Below are 20,611 nucleotides of genomic sequence, written 5' to 3' on the forward strand. Positions count from 1 at the left end.
GTGTGCTGCTCCCTGAGAAACAGGTGGCGGCTCGACTTAAGTTTTAACCCAGCTTAGAGGGCTGCAGTCCTTTCTTTACTCTTCTTTCCATCTACCCAACTCATAATCACCTCGTGCGCGTGATCACTCTTCATGCTGGATTCCCCATCACTAGCCTAGGGGGTTGTTAGCGTAAAGGCATTATCTAAAGTTTGTATGGGGAAAAAATGTTCCATCTTCGAGACAGGGACAATCTACTCTCAGTGTGGGAATGTGACCTTGCCTCGCACCTTCAGCGAGAAAATGCTGCGTTCCACTTTATGATGACTTGGTGAGCCTCAGCCAGCGTTGCATGTAGCCCAGCATCCTGGAATCCCCTGGGCCTCACGGGACCCTCCCTCCTGCCCAAGAATTTTCCTGACCCTTTCACTGCAGCCCCCGTCCCCCCGCCGCGCATGCGCACAGCCAGGCCGGCAGGGGCCGCTTCCCAGCCCTCGCGCCGGGGCGACCTCGACAGCCCTAACGGAAAGACGGGGAGCTTGCGCCCTGTTTATTCCTGTGGTTGACACTACCACGAAGCCTCCTGCTGCCTGCGCCAGCTCCGGAGCCCCCGCACAGCGGGCCTCCAGGCTCGGGGATCCCACCTAGCGCCCCCTTCCAAGCCCGGGATGCCGGGGGTTCTCCCAGCCCCCGGGCCGGGGGGCGCGGGGCGGGGCCTAAGGGACTAGTTGGTGCCGGCGTCGGCGTGCTGACGTCGGGCGGAAGCGCACGCGGTGCAGCGGCCCGGAAATAGGCTGCGCGCTGCCCCGCGGGTCAGTCCGGCGGGTTGGCTGCGTCGGGCGTGCGTACAGCTCGCGGAGACCATGGCGTCCGGGCCTCACCCGACCGTCGCCGCCTCGTCGGCAGCCCCGAGCGCGGGCGGCTCCAGCTCCGGCACGACGACCACGACGACGACCACAACCGGGGGCATCCTGATCGGCGACCGCCTGTACTCGGAGGTGTCGCTCACCATCGACCACTCGCTGATCCCGGAGGAGCGGCTGTCGCCCACCCCGTCCATGCAGGACGGGCTCGACCTGCCCAGCGAGACGGACCTGCGGATCCTAGGCTGCGAGCTCATCCAGGCCGCGGGGATCCTCCTCCGGCTGCCGCAGGTCGGTGCGCGGCTCGGGTCAGGCCCTGGGACTCTCGTGGGGGCCAGGGGGAGAGGAAATGGGGGAGGGGGCCGGTGGGGGAGTCCAGTGGGGCAGAGGGTAGCGGGGCCGAGAGGAAGGGGTTCAGGTGCGGGAAGGGGGTGGCCTGGAGGGTTGTTGAGGGGGAAGGGAGAAGGGGGAGGGCAACGTGCACAAGATGGCGCCGGCGGGCCCGCCTGACCTGCCTCCGTCCTCTCTCGTCTGCAGGTGGCGATGGCGACGGGACAGGTGCTGTTTCACCGCTTCTTCTACTCCAAGTCTTTCGTCAAACACAGTTTCGAGGTGAGCACTGCGGGGGCGGTGGACGGAATTTCTTTATCCGGAAGTAGGAAAGGGTGGGGGGGGGGGGGCCGGCAGCCAGCTTTGCGAGAAAAAGGGAGTGGTGAGACCGGGCCTTTGTATCTAGTTTCCTGCCACAGAGAAGTGTGGGGACTTTGAGAATGTGTTTTGAAAACGTAGATAAGGCTCCGGACTCCAGGTGATCTATTTTCAAGAATTACAGTAGTCGGCCAAATGCAAAACTCCTGAGTTTTACTTTGGATCTGAAATGAAGACTTCCTGAACAAAAGAAAGCACGTATTACTTTAGGTGATGAGCCTGTGACCCAGAAGTCCCAAATGTAGTCAGTCTGTTTAAGCAGAGGTAGCCCCACAGTGTCTTAGTTTCCTGGTCGAAGTTAGCTCCTTAGACTGTGACAGGGGTACTTTTTCTTAACTTGAGTTGAAAGTACCGTAGTCTAAATTCATTGGATCATTTATTTGTTCTTTCAGATTGTTGCCATGGCTTGTATTAATCTTGCATCAAAAATTGAAGAAGCACCCAGAAGAATAAGAGATGTGATTAATGTATTTCACCACCTACGCCAGTTAAGAGGAAAAAGGTAAGATTGGCATTATTGAACACAGCTGCTTTTGCTACTGTTGTACTGTGCACCAATCATCAAATCAAAACATTCTTTTCTCTCAAGTTAAAATGGACGCAAAGGAGAACTGACTTTGATTTAGGTGTTAAAATTCGCATAGGCGCATGCTGATACTCTGGAAAACCATGATTAACCAGCTATCTAAAGTTTGTAGAGGCAGTTGCATTTGTGGACAATCCTAACAGTGCTGTGAAGCCAGTCCTGTGGTTTAAGATTAAACAAGAAAGGGAATACGTTTGGCTCAAGTGTGAGTGTATTCTGTAAGTTTTCCCTCCCCATCCCCTCTGGAAGACTGAAGGTTTGAAGTTTTTTTAAACGTCTCGTAGTTCAAGTTCATATTGTGGCAACATTTTGTGTAGATTGTTTTTGTACTCGAAGCCCCAGTTAATTCTTTATCAATTGAGGTTGGCTTTTGTTAGAATACTTCTCAACATTGAACTACGATATATCGCATAATACCGGACTGAAAGGACTGCAGGATGATAAAGTTTGAAGTTTGAAGTCAAAGGGATTAAACAGGTATTTTGTTTTGGTCAGATACAGTCTCAGTGAGTGGGTTAGAAAAGTAACTGGATTGCATCTGGATGAGGCCCACGTATTTGAAATTATAAGAAAAGAGAGACTGAAATAGTGTCTTACAGGTGTTGTGGCTATATGATAACACTTAATGTGGGACCTGTGTTAGATGAGGCAGTAGCAGAAAGTTCTAGTTACAGGACTAACTATTTATAGGTGAATTTGTACTGCAGGGATATACTTGGTGTAGGTTCGTTTCTGTGTTTAATTTTTAATAAATTGTGGTGATGTTAAACTTGTACTGAGTTTGAAAGGAGGTTATTAAAGGATTTTAAGTTGTTTGAGGGGGGGCTGGGTGTTGGCTAGTGCCAAATTAGTATTCTACAGGAGTGGTCTTTACTGGCTGTATGTTTAAGTTGGCAGTAATAGTTCTGAATAGAACTATTCAGAGACCAGAAAATAGTAAAAGTAACCTTAAAAAACAACTAGCCTAGTAAAAAGTCTGAAGCATTGCTTCCCAGATAGTTCTCACAACTTTCTTTTTCTCTCAGTTTTCTTACATTCTTTTTTCCCTCCATCTTTCGCATTCACCCTAACTATATCCAGAGATAGATTAATCTATTTCATTTTAAAATATCTTTTAGCTTCTTGGTAAGGAATCCCTGGAAACAGGAAGATTTCAAAATTGGTATTTAGTGTGGCCTAAGCTGAAATTTGTATTTAGGTATCAGGCTGATTCTTCAGAATGTTTAAAACAAAATGACAGTAATAAAATGGCTCTTTATCTTTAGTCGAAGGATGCTATGTTTGTTTAAAGGAAATAGTTTTCTGGTAGTGTATTTGTACCATTGAGCCAACTATTATGTAATCATTTCTAGTGATTATCTACTTTGAACGTTTTCTATAAGATCTAGCATATTCTTCCTTGATGTCAGAGTAGGTTTTAACTATAAAACCTTGGCATTTAATATACCTCACCTGACTGTTGTGTCTGATTAACAGCGTTTTTGGCCGTTATTACAGAGAAATTGATTTTTTTTTTCTCAATCATAGAAGTCTGATTATAGCATGAAATTTAAAAGGAGTTGTTAATTGCATGGAAGCCTTTTAAAAAGAAAAAGCAGGATGTAAAAGTTTCTATGCATATTACAAGTTTACTCAAACACGTAACTTGTATATGTTATTAACTTCAACTCTTTTTTCCCTTGCAACCGACTATACAGCGACCAGCTACATTTACCAAAGCCTGGGTGATGTGGAGTGGTACATAGAGATGAAGCTGTCGTCATGGCAACAGTGAGTGAAGTATCGAAAATCCCCAAGGAGAAGCCAGTGCTCTGAGAATAGGTCACTGGAATCGGGGACTAACAGGTTGGCCACTGGTGAACCATTTAGAAAAACTCCTGTTTCTTGTTAAAAGCTTTTGTCTTTGCTGTCCAAGTTATAAGAATTACAGTTTTAGGAACTTTTTTGCATAAATTATTTTTGTTAGTGTTATCAGTATACTTTAGTTAGGTAAAGTATTTCAGTTTGTTTTAATGGTGTTTATTTTATTCTCATTTATGCCTAGTTTTAAATTGTAGGGTGATCTTGATGAGTACAGAGGAGTCTGTTGTTTAGTCTTTAGGTCATTCTCAGTACTGACTGCATATTAGAGTCACCAGAGGAGCTTTTTGAAAATATCAGTGCCGGATCCCTATTTGGATTAATTGACATTTTCCCCCTTCAACTTTTAATGGTTTGAGAATTGCCTTTTAAACCCAGAGTAAATGACTACATTTAATGGGAAAACTACTTTTGTTTGTTTCTGTAATTTCCTGTCAAAATTTGCTTTTTAGATATATATTCCTAGCAAATTTTCGAGAATTTTATTGTTTCAAAGTCCATATTCACAATGTAAAGCTTGTCTAAAAGAAGACCGGTCTTTAAAGGCTTGGCAACCACTTAACGGTTGACATCATGTCTTTTTAATGTTACATAGATCATAGGTAAGATTTGGAAGGGTCTTAACATGATCTTGTACTTTAGTCCATTCTCTTTCTGCAGTTTTATTTTGGATGGCTCTAAAGGTAGCCTTCAGTTTGTTTAAACACAAAAGAAAAAGTGTTCTTTTGAAGTAAGCATTACAGATTTTTGTATATTTGAGCCAACAATCTGCCTCTTTGTAAACTGATCGTTTTCTTTCATATGGCCTCTTGAACCACTTCCAAATTTTCCTCTATCCCTGCACCAATGAATGATACTAATCTAATCCTGTTTTGGGTCTCTTAATCTTAAATTTCTCCTTTTAAGTTGTATTTCAACTAAAAAAGATCTAAAGGAAAGATAATCCAAGAGACCAGATGATAAAGATTCTATGATTGAGTTCAATAAAGACCCAAGATTTCCTATTATGACTAAAATTTCAAAAATGCGCTTTTGCATAAATCTGGCAAATTTAGAGGCATTGGAGATAGTGTTGATAATGAAAAAAAATTTTAAGAGATTTTTAAATGTCTCCTCAAACTTATTGGAAAGGACAGTTGATCTAATTGGGGTGGAAGAAATCCTAGCAAGCCTTGTTTCAATTTAATGTGCTTTTGCCATGGAAAGTACTAATTGATACTTTGTGACATAAAAAGTAAAGTACTTGCTTGAAATTTGTGAGTATATTTTTTTCTGCTTCTGAGATAAAATAGTCTCTATAAGGCAGTTGTAACTTACATAGCTCTTGTTTGATTTGTTAGGTAAAAAATTTTGAATAAAAGGGAGGTAATCAGATAAAACATGCCCAAAGTTTAAAAATTTCAGTTAGCAGACCTAAGAGAAGTTGAGTATATGGTTGAATAAAGTAAGTAATGGATTTGTTTTCCTTAGTTTCGATGTTTACTTGTCCAAACAGGACAAGGAAAAATTGTGGCAGAACAGAGGGAAAATGAATATTTCAGTAGGATTAATGAAAGGAGTAAGCCTGATTTGGGACCAGATAGTAGCCATAATTCAAATTTATATGGCTAATTGCAAGAAAAATGAATTTTAATGGACTTTATAAGCAGTTCTGAAAGCAAGGTTGCTTAAAAGGAAGGAGATAAATTTGCTCATATAAATGAGGAAAATGAAACAAAACCACTCTTGTACTGTTTTTAATAATAATTCTAATGGGGTGTAGTTTGTTTGGCTTTTAGATTGAGTTACAGAGGTGTGCAGCTATATACGGGATGTATTCAGTCTCTTGATGGCTTGTTGAAGGAGGGCCATCAGATAACTAACTCCCTTAGTCCTCAGAAAGTCTGAGATGGCTAGGACTTCTAAATCCGCTCTTATGATGCTGAAACATGGGAAGTAATCTTTGGAATAAGTTTTCCTATATATACCTTGATTTTTCTCATGTGAGCTAATTTTTATTTCAAAGAGCAGTTGTCTACTATTCCAGTAAAATGGATTCATGGCTAAAATTTTATGTTAGAAATCAGTTCCCTCCCCAATTGGTGGCCTCATTCCTCACACCTTTTATAGCTGTAGTAGGAATTAAACTGAGTGAAATGAGTGAAGGCCATTTTTAGCATTGCTCTTTTCCATCTTGTCAGCCTTGCCAGCTTTTATCTTGTTGACTGTAACCTGATGAAAGTCATAGTGTAGCACAACCTGAAAGAAAGTCTATTAAGCATCCCATTGTTTGTAATTAATGGGAGAAAATAAGGAAAATAAAGTACAACTTTAATTCTGATAATATGTCCCTGTGGGGGTAACTGAAGCTCATTTCAGATTGCATTCTAATCTTAAACAGATGTAGTTAGATCAACTTTTTATTCTAAAATACATTTTTCTGCATTTGGGAGTATGGTAAAATGGGTTGTGAGTTTGAGGTGTAAATATTTATAATGGTTACTAATAGATGTGTTCTATCCAGAACAAAAACTCCATAAACTTTAGGTAAAAAGTAAATTAAGTATGGAGGAAATATTTAAATGTTCTACCCATATGTATACATACTTTGTGATCATTGTCCTAATATAAGTGTATTTTTTGTTGGTTCGGTCTAAAAATGTATTTAAACAAAGGCCATGAATACTTTCCATAAGTTTCTAAATGAAAATCCAAGTCCTGCCAGATAAATCAATAAGAAGCCAATTTTGAATTTAATACTTAAAAGTCTTTTAGTTGATTGTGTTATTTTCAAAGCATTAAACTGCTGTATAAGTATGTGTGTGTGTGTGTATATACACACACACGTAGCTTTCTGCATTATAACTTTCAAAATTTAATCTGGCACAGAGAGTGTTCTTTCTCTCATCATGGTCTTCTTGAACTACATACTAAAGAGAATTGCCTAATAACTACATCTGACAAAATTTATGCCTCGTTTTTATTCATCACTGAGTTTTGAATATGATTGTCTAAATTTAATCTCTGGTAATTGTGATAAATCTTTTTCAGGTAGATTCTTAGAACAATTTGTTCATAAACAAATTGCCTTCTTTGGGCAATCTGGATTAACTACCCACTATTTTTATTCTTAATTTTAATTTTGACCATAAGCTAGCCAAGAGTTGATCTTGATGGAATGAGATGTCACTAATTTATGAGTTTTCAGAGTAAATATTTTCAAGGGCACATTAGTTTTATCACTAGAAATAGTCTATGGAGACATCGAGTATGTGACAATCAAGCTATCCTTTAAGTTAATAAGTATATAGGCCCAACATCTGCATAATAAGGTGAACAAGAATATGTCCCAAGATTATTAAAGGGTTGAGTTAGTTTCTATAGAACTTTAGTCTAGAAAGAATATATTTAATTAGCATAACTTGGACAGCATAAGATTAATGCTTTAACTTGTTTGCAGGAGTTTAAAAAGCTGGTTTCTGTTGCCAATAGTTGGTTGGAAGGGAAAATGGAGATGCCACAAATAAAATTTTTTGGATTTGCAAAACAGTTTTGATTTTATTTCTTACAAACTATAGGACTCCAAGCCCCTTGATCCTTGATCAGAACTACATTAACACCAAAAATCAAGTTATCAAGGCAGAGAGAAGGGTGCTAAAGGAGTTGGGATTTTGTGTTCATGTCAAGCATCCCCATAAGGTGAGTTTTAGAGTACAGAAATGACAGTCGTAAGTATTAGGTTTTTTCCTTGAAATTTTATTTACGTGAATTTGTACTGTATATGTTTGAGAGTTAACCTTGATTTTTAAAAGCATTCTTTTGGATATTGAAATTTATCAGTCAAATTAGAGTCAAAGAACAAGTTCATATCTTCACTCTGTATTATTGGGGCATACAAGTTATTTTTGCTTCTAGTGAACTCAGTTTGCCTACCTATAAAACAAATTGTGAAATACTTCATTCCAATGAATGTGTAATATCTTTTTACCAGAGTCCTTAGCAGCTGCTTTATTATTTCATAGTGAAATCCTCAAAGCATGCATGATGGTTGGTTACTGTTATTGAGTGTTCATAGGTTTCTCTGCATCTCTTGGCTTGAGTATGACCAACATAAGTAATAGCAAATGAGTATAAAATTGCGTGCTTAAAGTACAGTACTGTCTGGGATAGAACTTGTGCCTGCCTTTAGCTGTGTCATTCTGGCAGATAATTACACAGATTATACATCTCTAAATGTATAAAATGGAAATGATAATCCAGGTCCAGAAAGATCTTGCCTGGATTGAAATCAAAAGCCTTTCATGTGTAATTTTATCAGTCACACTTTAGTGTAATTTCACTATAGAAATATTAGTGTTTGATTGTTCACTGTAATGCTCTTAAGTATTACCAAATTTGGATCATACCCACTGTAACATTAAAAACAGTAGTTCGGGTATTTGAACATATAAAATTGTACCTTGGAATACTAAATGAATCATTTAGGTTGGTGTCCATCAAATATTACAAGTACTTATGAAAAATTAAGCATTTTTAATGGAATTTATTACCTCCTATTTTTCTCCTGTATAATTTTAGAATATACTGCAGAATATAATTTCTATGAAATCTTTTAGTAACCCATATTAACACTTAGGTTCATTTTAGGTTGGTCTGTATTATCTATACAGTCACAGAGGAATTAAAACTTGAACCTAACGTTTTCAATTACTTGTAGTCTTTGAATTCTGTACTCTTGAAGAGCCACCAATATGCTAAATTGGGTTTTTTCCCTTGTCCTTCAGATCATTGTTATGTATTTACAAGTCTTAGAATGTGAACGTAATCAAACCCTGGTTCAAACTGCCTGGTAAGTTGCTTTTTTACATATCTTTCCTAGCCAGGAAAACAGAAGCAGAAATAAAGTAAGTTTCATTTTCTCTTTCCAAAATAAGGAGATGGGTTTGTTTTGGTACTTTTTGTTTTTGTTTTTTGTTTTTATTTTTTAACCAAAAGGTAAAGAATGCTTATTTCTGCTTCCTGTTTTCTTGGCTTGACTTATTACTTTTAATGGAGAACTCAATTTAACTTTGTTCTTTTTTCTACTCTTTAATTAAAGGGTAGTCCATGATGGTAAGTCATAGAACTCTGCCCTCTGCACTTCAGCCCATGACCTCAGGATGGCCTGATTGGCTGCCCTGCTCTCCAGCCAATCCAGTGCAAGCTCTCATCCGAGATTCACTGAAGTGGTCCATATCCATCTGGCAGCATCTTCTAGTTCTGTCGGGGTGTCAAAAGGATTTGTATATTTGCTTCTAGAAGTAACTCTTCAACATGCCTGTGTATTTAATGTATACTTGTAACTATCAAAATGAATAGTTCAGTTTTGATAGATTTGTTCAGTCATTATGAATTAAATGATTGATTTCTATTTTTAGTATGTATAGCATGAATTCTTCCAAAGGAAACTAACTCGCAGATTAAAATGGGCATGAGTCCCATGTTGATGAACATTATAGCTGCTGGGCTATTGCAGGCAATGATACTAGAAGTAAAGGAGTGCTTCATTTTTAAAAGAGATGTTAATATTATGTGAGCACTTTAGAAACTGGACTTTTGAGATGCAGATGTGTGATGTGGAGTGCTGGCTTACTAAGATAAAACAAGGAGCTTGTGGTCCAGCCATAACTACTGTCTCAGGACTGTCTATAATGTACAGCACTTTAATGTTTTTGTTCTGGACTTATGACTGCCATGCTTTAGATTCAGTAAATGTTAGTAATATTAGAAAAGTCTTTTTGCTTTTATAAAATGCATGACATTTTCAACATATGTTCTATAAAACCGAATTTAGTAATTTTCATGGGTAAGAATTTCTATTAACATAACTTTTTAAAGAATCTGTGCAATTTTAAAATATTTCAGGAATATTGTGGGGGGTGGGTTCACTGATTAAAGGTCCAGCAATTGATTAACTGAAATAGTTTATTATCTCTTTTATTTATACTTACACAAAAAAGGTATGTTATATATTTATTGCTCTTCACTTCCCTACTTAGATTTTCTGAAGTAGCTTAGTTTTCTTAATACAAGTATAACTTGTTGAGTGCTTACTGAAAATGCCTTTTTACCCCTGTCACAGTACTTTGAGTTTTTGAAAGAACTTGGTTGACACTGCTTTTTCATTGTGGATAAAGGAGAGATGGTCAATAATTAATGGCTTGAAGTATCGTTGGAGTGGTTTATCAGTTTTGAAACTAGTCTTGTAAGAATTGACTTTCAAAGATTGCTTTCATCATTGAAATATTTTAAAAACCTTAAAAGTAAGTTCTATTTGGAATAATGTGGAATTACTTTAAAGGACTTTGGTCATATATAAGAAAGGTAAAGAATGGTTTTATTGTTAAAATTCTTACCTCTTACTGATACTGAATTGTTATGCTAGAATGTGAGGATGTAACTATAAATATGAGAAGAAAAAAGAATAAAGTAGATTGAGTCTCCAATTTTATATACGTTTCAGAGGAACTTGATTTGTTCCACATACAAAGCTTATGGTTGAAATATTTTTCAGGAATTACATGAATGACAGTCTTCGAACCAATGTATTTGTTCGATTTCAACCAGAGACTATAGCATGTGCTTGCATTTACCTTGCAGCTCGAGCGCTTCAGGTAGGCTTATATAGTTTGTTCTTTCCTACTGGGTAAATTAAAAGAATTATCAGTTTACTAAATAAAAACAATGAAAATTTGATTTAGACCATTCTTTTTTCTGTTTTAGATTCCATTGCCCACTCGTCCCCATTGGTTTCTTCTTTTTGGCACAACAGAGGAGGAAATCCAAGAAATCTGTATAGAGACACTTAGGCTTTATACCAGGAAAAAGGTAATTTCTGTCACCTTGTGTTTGTGCTAAGAATCCAAACTACAATAAAGAAACACTAACTTTGTTTTCTTCCAACAGCCAAACTATGAATTGTTGGAAAAAGAAGTAGAGAAAAGAAAAGTAGCCTTGCAAGAAGCCAAATTGAAAGCAAAAGGATTGAATCCTGATGGAACTCCAGCCCTTTCGACCCTTGGTGGATTTTCTCCAGCCTCTAAACCATGTAAGATTTATTCAGAATTGAAATTAGTTGACCACTGAAGGGATGTAGTTATTAAAAAGCATTAGTATATAACAATTTGCTTGAGCAAGGAGAGTAAGAAATGCTGGTGTTTTCTATCATGACAGTCAACTAGAGACTCATACTTGAAGTATGGTATTCTTGAGTTACATTTAGAAATGTTTGCTCTTTCTTAAATCCGTTAATGAACATGTCTTTACTATTTTTTAAAGCATCACCAAGAGAGATAAAAGCTGAAGAAAAATCACCAATTTCTGTTAATGTGAAGACAGTCAAAAAAGAGCCTGAGGATAGACAACAGTCTTCCAAAAGCCCTTACAATGGGTACGTATTTCTGAGTTAACCCTAGCTTGAGTCTTTGTGTTTAATTTCTAGTAATATGTAATTGAAATAATGTTTTCTTTTTGAAGTGTAAGAAAAGATAGCAAGAGAAGTAGAAATAGCAGAAGTGCAAGTCGATCAAGGTCAAGAACCAGGTCACGTTCTAGATCACATACTCCAAGAAGACAGTAAGTAAACATTCTTTTATGGGAAGCGGTTTACAGTGGGTGTTACCAGAAATTACCTTTTGATGGGTGTTTATTTAAAAAAAAAGAAAAACTACAGGCTATTTTCAAAGTTAGGCTAGATCTGGGCTTTTCAATCAAGGTAAATTTTAGGAAAAGAGTTTGGAAATAAGCTCTCCACATGCTATTTTTGGTGGTGTACCTTGATGACTTTCTCTTCTGTTTTTAGATACGTGTAGAACAGGCATTAAATTCAGAGGTATTTTATGCCTGTTTGTGTTGTGAGACTAGTGTTTCTCTGGTTTCAGTTAGAAACTTACTAAGCACTAATAACCAGTAATCTGGTTGACCATAGCCAAAGACTCCCTAGTTACCTCTGTAATTAGATTGCTAGTGTTTTTGTGACTCTTCAGTGTCCTTTTGAGAACTCAGTAAAATGCAGAGCTACCAAAGGTTACTCCCCAGCTTGGAATGTAAAAATATAGTACTTTGGTTTATGATTTGTCTGTTAATAGGCATGTGGGGAGGGACAGAATAATGCGGGGGGAGGGCGTGGGGGTAAAGAGAAGTTCAGACCTGTCATTGATGCAGGTCACTAGTTTTGGTTTGAAGCTGTAAGGTGCACCACCAAGTAATTTGTTCCCAGTAGAAACTAAATCTAAACCTCCACTTTTTATTATCTAAAGTTATAATAATAGGCGGAGTCGATCTGGAACATACAGCTCGAGATCAAGAAGCAGGTCCCGCAGTCACAGTGAAAGCCCAAGAAGACATCACAATCATGGTTCTCCTCACCTTAAGGCCAAGCATGCCAGAGAGGATTTAAAAAGTTCAAATAGACATGGTCATAAAAGGAAAAAATCTCGCTCTCGATCTCAGAGCAAGTCTCGGGATCACTCAGATGCTGCCAAGAAACACAGGCACGAAAGGGGACATCATAGGGACAGGCGTGAGCGATCGCGCTCCTTTGAGAGGTCCCATAAAGGCAAGCACCATGGTGGCAGCCGCTCGGGGCACAGCAGGCACAGGCGCTGACATCTCCTGTGAGCCTGTGGCAGTTCCTGGTTTGCCTTTCTACAGTGTGATTTATGGACTCAGAATCAAAACATTAAAGCAAATTGATTAGGAATTGATTTTATAAAAACCTCTAGGTCTCTAGAAACACTGAGGATGTATTTTGAAAAGAACTATGTTAATTTTTCTTTTCCTTTTTTTTTTTTTTTTTGCACATTAAAATGCCCTAGCAGTATCTAATTGAAAACCATGGTCAGGTTTGATTGTACTTACTATAGTTGTGTATTGTTTATTGCTATAAGAACTGGAGCGTGAATTCTGTAAAAATGTATCTTATTTTTATACAGAAAAACTTGCAGACATTGTTCTATTTAAGTGGTTATTTGTTTAAATGATGGTGAATACTTTCTTAACACTGGTTTGTCTGCATGTGTAAAGATTTTTACAAGAAAATAAAATACAGATCTTGTTTTTCTAAACTGCTTCAAATACCTTATTTAAATAAATTATTAAAAAGAACAAAAATTTAATATTAAAATGGTTGTGCTGATTTTCTGACAAACCCATTCTTCCATTATGTAGTTCAAAATGATTAAAATGCATTTCTGATTTGCACTGTGAATTATTGTAAAGATGGATGTGTGGAAAAAGCAGAGTGACCCAACAGTGTCTTATGTATTGTTTTGTAGTACTAACCCAGTCAAGGCAGAACCTGATTTGCGTGTAAGGGTACCATAGTCATTTGAAGTCAGAATTAAGAAATAATTAAATAGAATTAGAAATAATTAAATTAAATTAAATTAATTATTTCTAAAGTGAGCAGTCCTCTTACATAAACCAAAATTTTTACCATGACACTAAATCAGACCCAACTATTGATACTTGAAATTTTTCTTTAGGTATTTAGTATCAATTTTTATCTAAGCTGGGAGAATTCTCTTTAAGATTTTCCTGGACGTGACTGGCTCATTATGAAAGTAAAATCTGACCACAAAGAAAATAGTTTTCGTGAAAGAGCGAGCCAGAACTCATTCAAATGGATGTTCTTGTATTTTCCCAGTGTTTTGAGATCTTAAGTCATTAAACAGTGTCATTATTTTTGTTACATTAAGTTTTACATCAAATTGTTTCACCCACCTTGATTACTTACCTTGTCCACTAGACTTGGCTCCAAGTGATTTGTTGCTGTTCAAAAAATCAAATACACCCACAAAGAGATGAAGATATACTACCACTAAGGATGTTTAAAAGAAATCTAAGTTACAGCTTTTGAAGAGGATTCTAAAGATTGCACCCGTGGCAGGCAGTGGGTCTTGGAGAGTAGCACCTGAGACAAGGGAACTGCATTGAAGGAGACGAGATTCACTTGGATATAAAATGCCTGGTATGCGACTCTAAATCAGTTACAGTTCTAACTATAAAAACTAATTGAAAACTAACACAGCCTGGTGTGAATGTGCAACTTTCATGGGGTAAGTAACTGAGTATGTTCCTTCTGCTAATACATGCACTTGAGCTTTTAACCATATGAAGAACTCAAATTGCCTTTAAAGAGCAGGTATTAGTTTGTCAGCATAGACCCTGTTTAACAAATTAAGTTCTTAATAGTATTGAAGTCACTACCTGCCTTTCCTTGTTTGGGAGCAACACCATGCATGGATGTAATGGGGTTTGAAGATGGGCCGGATGAAGGACACTAGGAGTGAGGTTTGCATGTGAGAGGTGACTTAGGCAAGAGTGTCTTTTTCTTTGTGTTCTAATTTTTGTCTTACTTTTACTGAATCAACTAAGCTATCTAGGTTCTTGTCAAGATGTTAACCCTACACTCCCCTACTTGAATCCAAAAACATTTCCAAACATGCAAAATTTGACATAGTACCCATCTCAGCTCCAAAAACCACCAGTTTGTGGTGGTGACTTTGTTTAATTTGTACCTTACCAATTAATTCCATTCCTATTAGTATTTGTAAAATGATTTCATCCCCGAATATTTAGATACACTGGATAAGAACTTCTTAAACATCACCTCAATAAATTGTGAATAGTAATGCTACCTACTCAGTATTTAGACTTGCCTTCACTGTCTTTAATTTAGATTTTTGTCATTGGTTTGTTCAAGGTCCGTATGTGTTGCTTTTGTTTTAATCACATTCCCCCTTTTATTTTCTTTGGATTTTATTTAAAAAAATTGTGTCATTTGTTCTGGAGAGTTTTTCATTCTTTGCGTATGCTCATTGTAAGCCTGTGGGCCACTGTGCACACTTCTTTTCCTGCATTTTTCTTTTTTCTTTTTTTTTTTTTTAATATTTATGCACACAAGAGCTGGGGTACAGGCCAGAGATGCAGGGGGTGAGAGGATTCACCAGAGACGGAGTGGGGAACAGAACAGGCAGACTGATGGAAATACACTGCAGAGGGGAGCCGTGGGTGAGACAGGTCTGTTGCCCCGTGTGGGTTGCTTCCTGGCTGGCTGGGAATTGAACTCCTGCTGCAAAGGCTTTGGATTGCTTCATGGTGTGGTGCTTAACCCCAGGGAGGCCCTGGTTTTTCCTGCATTTTTCGTCAACTATCTCAAAGCTTGATCAGAATCAGGTTTCATAATTGTTTCACTGGTTTGAGATTCGGGAAGTGTGGAACACAGGTGTGGGAACACAGCCATTGTAGAACTGATACTGGATTGCTGCCCCTTTGCTTGACATTTGAATCCCAGTTCTCCGTTAGAGCTTATGTCTTGACAGCCTTGAGTGTGTGTTCCCAGTTTTGTCTCATCTCTGTCTCCCACTGCAGCCTTGTCTTAATGTAAATGAGTTTGTTAGTATTTCACCTTAGTGATCCTGGTTCTTAGTGATGCACTGGCCGGGAGGTGGTTGTGGATGAGCCCCCAGATGTGTGACACAGCATAATAGGATGAACCGGGAACTGCAGCCAGTGTAACAAAGAATTGAAACAGAAACACCTCATACCTACAGCAGTAAGCCAGCTAAAGGAAGTTTATTCAAAGACACAGGTCATCTCTCCAGGGTAAAGCCACAAGGGTTAAAGAAAGAGGCTAACTCCTGCCAGAAACAAGTAAGCTTGGAAAGATTAATGCAAGGACAGATAACAGCACATCTCCTGTGCATGCACATGGGGAGGGGTCCTGAATGAGTTGCCGCTGGTGAAAACAACTTGGGGTTTTTATAGTTAGGCTCATGTTTGGGATATAGGGGGTGAGTTATGCTGATGGTGCAGTTTCTTGATTGGTCAACCTTGACCAATGCCCATCCTAACATTAACCGGTGAAGTGTCATGGGCTTTTTTCTTGTTACTGACTTCTCTTCTTATGTTTCCCAGGAGGGGTCCCATGCCTCCCAGGGTCCTAGTCCTTATCCCTCCTGTTCTGTCTCCCAGGGCCTCAGTCTATCCTAGCCCCTCGTTAACCCAAGTTCTTTCTATTGTGAATGTTACATATAACATTTACACTTGATACAACTAAAAGCCCAGTGAAATTTTTAACTTTCCCTTTTAAAACAAAGTGATCATAAAAATGCCTGCCTCTTTATAGCATAGCTCTAAGTTTTGATTCATAGTTTTAAATAATGGCACTCTTAACATCACTTATTAGCCCCACTACAGTTTTGTTAGCTTTCCTAACAATTTCCAAAAACGAGATAATGTTTCTTTTAATGACTTAGTTGAAGTTTATTTTACAGTTCTGGAGGTCAGAGCTCCAAAATTAGTCTCAGTGAGCTACAGGTGTCACCTGGATGGTTCCTTCTGGAGAAGGAAAATTGTCATCATCCCTTTTTCATCTTCTATAGGCTGCCTTAGCACCTGGCTAGTGGCGAAAACAAGTTAATTTTATGATAAATATTCACTGTTGTAAAAGTCATTTTTTAACATGAACTGCAATAATTGTGAAGATTAAGATGGTTGTTTTCTTAAAAACCACACTTTTAAGAATCTTATTAAAAACAGGCATGGTGAAAACTAGTTTAGCTGAAGAGACAGGATGTTTGTGGCGTTTGATAAGGAAAAGCACTTCCCCCATTGGAAAAATGGGACGAGCACTAGCGTTCATTGTGTGGGCCTTCGTCCTTGCCATGTCCCCTAGGGTAGGAGCTGTTTGTGTGCCTGGGGGCCCAGTTTGACTTTGTAACCATTTGAACTTTGTCCATCTGTGAAATGGAAGGATCATGGACTTCTGTGGCAACTAGAATATATGCATCAGCATTTTGTATAATATATGTGTTGGGCAAATATAAAGGGAGTATGTTTTTACCCTTGGGACTTCCAACAATTGCTATTAGAAAGTATGCAGCTGCTAAGAGAAGTTTGACTTGTACATTTCCTATGAACACAATTCAAAACGCAGAATGCTACTTCACCGATTAGATTCTAATCTAAGAACGGAAGAGCTCTTGCAGGGACTAGTGAATTAACATTAGAGCGTTTACAGCGTGGATTGTAAAGTCAGACCACCGGGGGCTCAGTGTTTAGTGCCTCTACCTATGAGCTGTCTAACCTACACACTTTACCCCACCCTAAGCTTTCATTTCCCGTCTGTCAAGTTAGTTGTCAAAGCACTGTGTTCAGATGTTAAGTATGAGTTTAAAGGAAATGATGTGTATAACGTACATTGGTCTGTGGTCAATGTTCAGTAAATGTCATTGTTCAATAAATGCATTATCCATCAGAGGTTTGTGGGTTTTTGTTTGGAAGAGATTAGTTTTATTTTTCCCCATCATTATAGCTTGATAAATTTCAAACCTAAGGAAAATGATGATAGTGCAACCGACACCCTCATATAGTCATTATGTAAGGTTCATTAACAGCTAATATTTTGCTACATTTTTTTTTTTATCTCTGTATGCATGTAGATACATTTTTCTTTTTGTTTCTTTTCTGGACCATTTAAGTTACTACCGAAACCCTAAGTGTTTTCACCTGTATCACCAAAAATCTAGGGTATTTGCCTACATAGTCAAAATACAACTGACATCACACCCAGGAAATCTGACATTGATATAGTTCATATTTGAATTTTCCAGATTGTCTTCATAAAATTCTTTATGACTGTAGGTTGGTTGTTGATCCAGAATCCAGTCAAAGGTTATACATTGTATTTGAGTATCTCTTAAATTGCTGTAAGCTAGAAAATTCCCCATAATTTGGTACATGTTTAAACATACCACTTAGTGGGTATGTATGGATTTGTCCCATTCATAGTGATGTTAAGTTAGTCCTTTGGGAAGGTGGTGTCCACCAGTTTTCTCCAATGTAATGGTCCCTTTAATTCATACCCTGTGAGATTATACATGAAATGAAGTGAGTTTCCTGTACTTTCACAGCTTTTACTTGTGACTTAGCATTCATTAATGGTGTTGGTGTTATTTCAATCAACCTTTTCTTTTTAATTTTTACAATAGTGATGAGAAAAAAGTGATTTTTCTATTTCAAGCTAGTTTTGGCACTTACTGATTGGCATTCTTCTATATAGGAGAACTTTCCAAATCTTTTGCATTTTTTGTGCAAAGTATGGGCTGAAAGGTTGGGTGTTTTTTTTTTGTTTTTTTTTTTAAATTCAGTGTGTTGCAAGTCATTCATTCATAATTCATCATTATTTATTATGATGCTGAAATCACTCCAAATTAGTGGAATTTCTCTAAGCTAGCTCCTTCGGCTTTTGCTCTGTCCCCAATAATTTTTGAGCATCATTTCATTCTCTTGTACAAGATAATGCAGAGCTCTCATGGAACTTTCTCCACTTTGACTCTGGAAGAAGCCATCTAAATGCGTGTTCATTTTTGTGAGGACCACATTCTGGTAATTAACTAGACTTGCTGCTACTAGGGTGTTGCTGCTTTTGTATGAAACTTCTAATTTCAGCCAATCACTGTGGATTCTCCCCACAGTGTAAATCAGTGGTTCTGAGGTTGTCCTGTTTCCTCATGATTGGATTCCAGTTTATGTTTCTCATAGGAAAACAAATGACCTTGTGTTGGTTGTATTAGTGGATACATGGTGTCAATTTATCCCTATACTGATGTTATTAATTTTGATCATTGGCCAAGTCCATGTCTGCCAATGTTCTCTACCTAAATGTCATTATCTTTACCTTAGTAATTAAAAATTAACTTATAGGGAAGATACTTTGAGATCATATATTGTTTTCCATCATAGTTCTGCCTGCTAATTTTAGCACCCATTGGTGATTTTTGCCTAAACCATTTATTGAAAGTAACTTTTTTTTTAAGATTTATTTATTTATGCATGCAAGAGCTGGGGTACAGGCCAGAGATGCAGGGGGTGAGAGGATCCACCAGAGACAGAGTGGGGAACAGAACAGGCAGAAAGACTGAAATACCCTGAGGGGAGCAGTGGGCGAGTCAAGAGAGGTCTGCTGGACCATGTGGGTTGCTCCCTGGCCAGCCAGGGATCGAACTCATGCTGCAGAGGCCGCAGATTACTTCATAGTGCGGTGCTTAACCCCTTGCGCCACCAGGGAGGCCCGAAAGTAACTTTCTTTTTGAGGTAGCACTGGTTTATAGCACTGTATCCGATTCTATAGGCTCATACCCCTTCAGAGGTATGTTACCACACCACACCCACCACTAAGGCACCCAGAGTGCTTTATCACAGACCATGGGCTCCCTACCCCATTTTCTTTCCCCTTCTGGCAGCCTCAGTTTTACAGTCAGATTTCTAGGGTTGGTTTTTAATTTGGTTTTGTGTGACCCTTTATTTTGTTTTTCTACATTCCACATATGAGTGTTAGTCTTTCTCCTGGTTTATTTCACTTAGCATAATCCCCTCCTGTTCCATCCATGTTGTTGCAAATGATAAGATTTCATTTTTTTATTGCTGAGTAGTATCCCATTGGGTATATATACTACATCTTAATCTATTCATCTGTCCTTGGGCACTTCAATTGCTTCCATAACTTGGCTCTTATAAATAGTGCTGCAAGTTTTATAAGCAATAATGCGTATCGTGAACATAGGAAAGCATTATCCTTTTGAATAAGGGTTTTTGCATTTTTGAGGGGAAAGACCTAGGATTAGGGTTACTGGATCATATGGTAAATCTAGTTGTAATATTTTGAGAACTTTTCATACTGTTTTCTATGTGGACTGGGCCAATCTGTATTCCCACCAACTGTGTACAAATGTTTCTTTTTCTCCACATTCTCAATAATACTTGTTTCTGGTCCTTTTGATATGGGCCATTCTTAAGGTGTGAGATAGTATTTCATTGTGATTTTGATTTGCATTTCCCTGAGGGTAAGTGATGATGAGTATTTTTTCATGTGCCAGTTGGCCATCTGGATGTCTTTGGAAAAATATCTTCAGCTTTTCTTCATTTTTTGATGGGTGTTTGCTTTCTTTTTGTGTATGAATTCTTTGTAAATCTTGGACATTAGCCCCTTGTTAGATGTATGATGTACAAATATTTTCTCCCATGTAGTAGGGTGTCTTTTCATTTTAATGATAGGTTCTTTTGGAGTGCAGTTTTAATTTGATGTAGTTCCATTTGTTTATTTTTGCTTTTGTTTCTCTACTATTGGAATTGATTCCCCGAAGACATTGCCAAAGCCAATTTATCCTTTGGAGTGTTTTGCCTATATTTTATGGTTTCAGGTTTGATATTCAGAGCTTTAATTTTGAGTTAATTTTTGTGTATGATGTGAGATGGTAGTCTCGTTTCATTCTTTTGCCCTTGGCTTTCCAATTTTCCCAACACTACATCGTTTGGTGAAGATTTTACCGTTTCTCCATGGTATCCAGGCTCCTTCATCTTAGATCTGCTGTTCATATAAGTGTGAGTTTACGTCTTGGCTCTCAATTCTATTCCATTGGTCTGTGTGTGATTTTTATTTCAGCACTATACTTTTGTGGTTACTATAGCTTTGTTGTATATTTTGAAGTCTGGTGTGTGATACCTCTGTTCTTTTTGTCAGGATTGCTTTGGCATTTGGGGGTCTTTTATAATTCCATATACATTTCAGCAATGTTTATTCTATTTCATTGAA

General features: G+C 38.1%; 1 protein-coding gene across 3 annotated transcripts; it reads left to right on the forward strand.

Annotated features, from left to right (window-relative positions):
• The first annotated feature begins 683 nt into the window (after nt 1–683).
• On the forward strand, nt 684–18,169 carry CCNL1 (cyclin L1). 3 transcript variants are annotated; one of them, XM_037526229.1, is made up of 11 exons: nt 684–1,133; nt 1,380–1,454; nt 1,943–2,052; nt 7,554–7,674; nt 8,760–8,824; nt 10,529–10,628; nt 10,738–10,842; nt 10,921–11,062; nt 11,293–11,404; nt 11,491–11,589; nt 12,273–13,074. In XM_037526229.1, exons 1-11 carry the CDS (start codon nt 843–845, stop codon nt 12,619–12,621), a joined length of 1,569 nt encoding a protein of 522 aa, XP_037382126.1. In that variant the 5' UTR covers nt 684–842; the 3' UTR covers nt 12,622–13,074. The 3 variants fall into 3 exon arrangements, with proteins under 3 accessions (XP_037382126.1, XP_037382127.1, XP_037382128.1); XM_037526230.2 differs by lacking the exon at nt 12,273–13,074 and adding an exon at nt 13,763–18,169 and having other exon boundaries at nt 811–1,133; XM_037526231.2 differs by lacking the exons at nt 10,738–10,842; nt 10,921–11,062; nt 11,293–11,404; nt 11,491–11,589; nt 12,273–13,074 and having other exon boundaries at nt 811–1,133; nt 9,074–10,560.
• Nucleotides 18,170–20,611: the final 2,442 nt, after the last annotated feature.

Source organism: Talpa occidentalis, unplaced genomic scaffold (assembly GCF_014898055.3).
Source record: "Talpa occidentalis isolate TD23 unplaced genomic scaffold, MPIMG_talOcc4v2.1 talOcc4.4, whole genome shotgun sequence".
Classification (NCBI taxonomy): domain Eukaryota; kingdom Metazoa; phylum Chordata; class Mammalia; order Eulipotyphla; family Talpidae; genus Talpa; species Talpa occidentalis.

Bases quoted from the DNA above. Each gene is read 5' to 3' on its own strand.
- CCNL1 (XM_037526229.1), top strand. From the start codon at position 843: ATGGCGTCCGGGCCTCACCCGACCGTCGCCGCCTCGTCGGCAGCCCCG. The intron at 11,405-11,490 runs GTACGTATTTCT...TTCTTTTTGAAG, and splicing joins TCCAAAAGCCCTTACAATGG to TGTAAGAAAAGATAGCAAGA. The intron at 11,590-12,272 runs GTAAGTAAACAT...TATTATCTAAAG, and splicing joins TCACATACTCCAAGAAGACA to TTATAATAATAGGCGGAGTC.